Source organism: Poromitra crassiceps (genome assembly GCF_964638095.1).
Source record: "Poromitra crassiceps genome assembly, chromosome: 11".
NCBI lineage: Eukaryota > Metazoa > Chordata > Actinopteri > Beryciformes > Melamphaidae > Poromitra > Poromitra crassiceps.
The window spans coordinates 43,835,992-43,840,991 of NC_139643.1; the positions used below are offsets into that span (position 1 = coordinate 43,835,992).

General features: G+C 45.5%; 1 protein-coding gene across 1 annotated transcript in view; it reads right to left on the reverse strand.

Annotated features, from left to right (window-relative positions):
• The window catches only part of LOC310785043 (exostosin-1b), a gene marked incomplete at its 5' end in the record, with an annotated part of 46,703 nt that overhangs the window by 38,757 nt on the left and 2,946 nt on the right, over positions 1-5,000 (reverse strand). Inside the window, one exon of the mRNA XM_083646039.1 lies at positions 4,105-4,198. Coding sequence (XP_083502165.1) covers positions 4,105-4,198 — 94 coding nt within the window. The remainder of the gene's footprint in view (positions 1-4,104; positions 4,199-5,000) is intronic.

A 5,000-nucleotide genomic window follows, 5' to 3' on the forward strand; every position in this document is an offset into this window, starting at 1 on the left:
AGAACGACCGCAACGCGGACTTATGCCTCCGCCATTAGTTCATTCTTGAGTCCAAATGGATGTTGGAGCCAAATTGGAAGAAATTGCATCAAGGCGTTTCTTTGCAGAATTGGATATTTGAGCCAAATGTGAAGAAATTTAGTCAAGGTGTTACTGAGATATGGCGTTACCGAGCTTGAAAATGGCATTTGTTAGGTCACTGTGACCTTGACCTTTGACCTTTGATAACCAAAATGGAATCAGTTCATCCTTGAGCCTAAGTGAATGTTTAAGGCGAATCTGATGAAATTCCGTCCAGGCGTTCCTCAGATATCGCGTTAACAAGCTTGAAAATGGCGTTTGAGAGGTCACAGTGACCTTGACCTTTGACCTTTGACCACCAAAATCTAATCAGATCATCCTTGAGCCTAATTGAATGTTTAAGGTGAATGTGATGAAATTCCGTCCAGGCGTTCCTCAGATATCGCGTTAACAAGCTTGAAAATGGCGTTGGAGAGGTCACAGTGACCTTGACCTTTGACCACCAAAATCTAATCAGATCATCCTTGAGCCTAAGTGAATGTTTAAGGCAAATCTGATGAAATTCCGTCCAGGCGTTCCTCAGATATCGCGTTAACAAGCTTGAAAATGGTGTTTGAGAGGTCACAGTGACCTTGACCTTTGACCTTTGACCACCAAAATCTAATCAGATCATCCTTGAGCCTAAGTGAATGTTTAAGGCGAATCTGATGAAATTCCGTCCAGGCGTTCCTCAGATATCGCGTTAACAAGCTTGAAAATGGCGTTCGAGAGGTCACAGTGACCTTGACCTTTGACCACCAAAATGTAATCAGATCATCCTTGAGCCTAAGTGAATGTTTAAGGCGAATCTGATGAAATTCCGTCCAGGCGTTCCTCAGATATCGCGTTAACAAGCTTGAAAATGGCGTTCGAGAGGTCACAGTGACCTTGACCTTTGACCTTTGACCACCAAAATCTAATCAGATCATCCTTGAGCCTAAGTGAATGTTTAAGGCGAATCTGATGAAATTCCGTCAAGGCGTTCGTCAGATATCGCGTTAACAAGCTTGAAAATGGTGTTCGAGAGGTCACAGTGACCTTGACCTTTGACCTTTGACCACCAAAATCTAATCAGATCATCCTTGAGCCTAAGTGAATGTTTAAGGCGAATCTGATGAAATTCCGTCAAGGCGTTCGTCAGATATCGCGTTAACAAGCTTGAAAATGGTGTTCGAGAGGTCACAGTGACCTTGACCTTTGACCTTTGACCACCAAAATCTAATCAGATCATCCTTGAGCCTAAGTGAATGTTTAAGGCGAATCTGATGAAATTCCGTCCAGGCGTTCCTCAGATATCGCGTTAACAAGCTTGAAAATGGCGTTCGAGAGGTCACAGTGACCTTGACCTTTGACCACCAAAATGTAATCAGATCATCCTTGAGCCTAAGTGAATGTTTAAGGCGAATCTGATGAAATTCCGTCCAGGCGTTCCTCAGATATCGCGTTAACAAGCTTGAAAATGGCGTTCGAGAGGTCACAGTGACCTTGACCTTTGACCTTTGACCACCAAAATCTAATCAGATCATCCTTGAGCCTAAGTGAATGTTTAAGGCGAATCTGATGAAATTCCGTCAAGGCGTTCCTCAGATATCGCGTTAACAAGCTTGAAAATGGCGTTCGAGAGGTCACAGTGACCTTGACCTTTGACCTTTGACCACCAAAATCTAATCAGATCATCCTTGAGCCTAAGTGAATGTTTAAGGCGAATCTGATGAAATTCCGTCAAGGCGTTCGTCAGATATCGCGTTAACAAGCTTGAAAATGGTGTTCGAGAGGTCACAGTGACCTTGACCTTTGACCTTTGACCACCAAAATCTAATCAGATCATCCTTGAGCCTAAGTGAATGTTTAAGGCGAATCTGATGAAATTCCGTCCAGGCGTTCCTCAGATATCGCGTTAACAAGCTTGAAAATGGCGTTCGAGAGGTCACAGTGACCTTGACCTTTGACCTTTGACCACCAAAATCTAATCAGATCATCCTTGAGCTTAAGTGAATGTTTAAGGCGAATCTGATGAAATTCCGTCAAGGCGTTCCTCAGATATCGCGTTAACAAGCTTGAAAATGGCGTTCGAGAGGTCACAGTGACCTTGACCTTTGACCTTTGACCACCAAAATCTAATCAGATCATCCTTGAGCCTAAGTGAATGTTTAAGGCGAATCTGATGAAATTCCGTCAAGGCGTTCGTCAGATATCGCGTTAACAAACATCCGTACGGACGGACGGACAACCGGGATCCATAATGCCTTCGGCCTGGCTTCGCCGGCGGAGGCATAATAAAAGAAGAAGAAAGAGAATTAGAGAAGAGAGGAGAGAGGAAAGGGGGAGTGAAGAGGAGAGGACGAGGCATATTTCCCACCAGAGTGAAGTGTGTGTGTGTGTGTGTGTGTGTGTGTGTGTGTGTGTGTGTGTGTGTGTGTGTGTGTGTGTGTGTGTGTGTGTGGCTGCCTGCAGTGTGTGTGGCAGCTGATGGTGAGAGAGATAAGTGCACTCCTGGTGGTAAGGAGAGGTAAAGGACAGTGCGGTCCTAACGCAGAAGTGCGCAGCACGCAATTACAGCAATGGATGAACAGGGAGAGAGCAGGTGAAGTGTGTGGATTTCAAGAGGCAGGGCTAGAGTGTAGGTAAATGCAGCGCACTCCAGGCTGCGGGACAAATAAAACTGTATTAGCCAAATGAGTCCTACAGTTTGTTTTGACCTCTCTGGAGTGCCAGGAGGGCGGGGTTTAGCGCAGAGGGCAACACGACTGCCAGCTAAGTTTAGGCTACTTCAAAGTCAATTTAGTAGAAAACTCTGTGACTGACTATAGTTATTAGACACTTGAACATATCATTACTGTATGAATGTATAATTAAACAAATGAAAAAGATTAGTCGACTCTACTTGCCATGTTGCTTTCTGTCACAAAGCTGCTACTACTTGTCCACCCCTTCCTCCCCCCTGCATGGCTCCCAGTGGCCTAACTCCTCCCCTCAGCATGGCTCCCAGTGGGCTAACTCCTCCCCCCTGCATAGCTCCCAGTGGGCTAACTCCTCCCCCCTGCATAGCTCCCAGTGGGCTAACTCCTCCCCCCTGCATAGCTTAAACCGTAATTTTTTGCCGTACTTCTCACTTTGATTTATTACCTCAGTAAACACTTCCCTAATGGGTTGATGGCCTCAATTGCTAGTTTCAAATCTGCTTCAATACAGCATCATTTCCATTTGGTAAAATATGACCCTATTTCGAGTAAAATAGATGAGAAGACGATGTTTGGGGTGTGATTGACAGGTCGCGTGTCCAGTGATCGCACAGCTTGCCGATCACACGACCAATAGCAGGTGGCGCTGTGGCTCTTCTTGTCCAAATTCACATCACTTCTGGCTCCAAATAACCAAGATGGCGACGGTGAAAATGGCAACCTCAAGGCTTCACCAATGGGTGACCTCACGGTAGCTAAGTCCATATACGGTCTATGATCGCTCCTCCGCATGGGTTTGATTTGTGTTTGCTTCACTGAAGAAACCTTTCGCTCATTAATGTGAGAAATCGCTGAAAGCATTAGCTCCATTTGTTTTCCGAAAGAACATCTCCCCCCTACTTCCTGTTTTGCGCCATAAAGCGATATCTCCCTTTGTGCTGTAAAGCAATCCAGCAGACTCGCTGCAAAACGTGACCCCGGTGGCACAGCATGTTAAATGCAGTGCAGAGGCTTCCAGTATTCTCAGCAGTGGTTGTTGTTTGTTTCTAGTGATGAGCTAACGTGCTAATGTCTTAGACCTTTAGAACACATGCAAAGTGGGAACCTGAGTGGGGTATAAGGGTTTCTCTTTCCAGTAATTATGTCTAGTGGCCAATGCATTTACAGTATGTGCAGGATCGGGCTGTCACACGAAACCCTGGTAATGGATGTGTGTGTGTGTGTGTGTGTGTGTGTGTGTGTGTGTCTGTGCGTGCGTGCGTGCGTGTGTGTGTGTGTGTGTCTGTGTGTGTGTGTGTGTGTGTGTGTGTGTGTGTGTGCGTGCGTGCGTGCGCGTGCGTGTGTGTGTGTGTTGGTCGCTTACTTGCAGCGCCTCCAGGAAGCGAAAGGAGCCCAGTCGTCTGCCGCGGGGCACAAGACAGAAGGTGGAGTTGTGGAGCATCTCCCTGTAGTCATACCTGCACAAACACACACAGGTTAAGTTTACAGTGAGTTTACACACACAATCATTATCATGCACACACACACACACACACACACACACACACACACACACACACGCACGCACTCACGCACACACACCATTGTCCCAATCTGCATAAGGCTGCAACACACTCATATCTCAAACACCAGCAAAATATATAGTCCCTCTGATGCATTCTTTATATAGTCCCTCTGATGCAGGGGTGGGTGGATTTTTTTATTTTTTTTATTTTTTACAGTGCACCTGAAGGCAACATGCAAGATACCCGCTGAATAACCAGTACAGTACACTGTACTGTACTGTACTGGTTTGCAATGTTTTCTCCCAATAGGTTTGTTTGGTTGCTTTTTTCAACCTTGCTTTTTGGACCTGCAGTGCATGTTTGTTGGCATGCTGAGATATTTTGTTTTTTTTTGTTAGACCTGACCTGTACAGTAGGTTCAAAGAGTCCTGCACAGTTTCATTTTGTTAAAACAATGCTAGCTGTTTGGAGGGTTTTGTCAAATTACTATAAATGCTGAAGACTAAGCACACAGTGTTTTCTATCATTTAATCTAGTGATGAAATGAGACTCAAGTTACGGCATGACAAAATGTGTGTGGCCCCCGGCAACAATCTGACGTTCTCATGTGGCCCCCCCCCCCCAGGAACAATAATTGCCCACCCCTGCTCTGATGCATTCTTTATAGTCCCTCTGATGCATTCTTTATAGTCCCTCTGATGCATTCTTTTCAGGGGGAGAAAACTAGAGCTATGTGTTCCCGTGACCTCTGCTT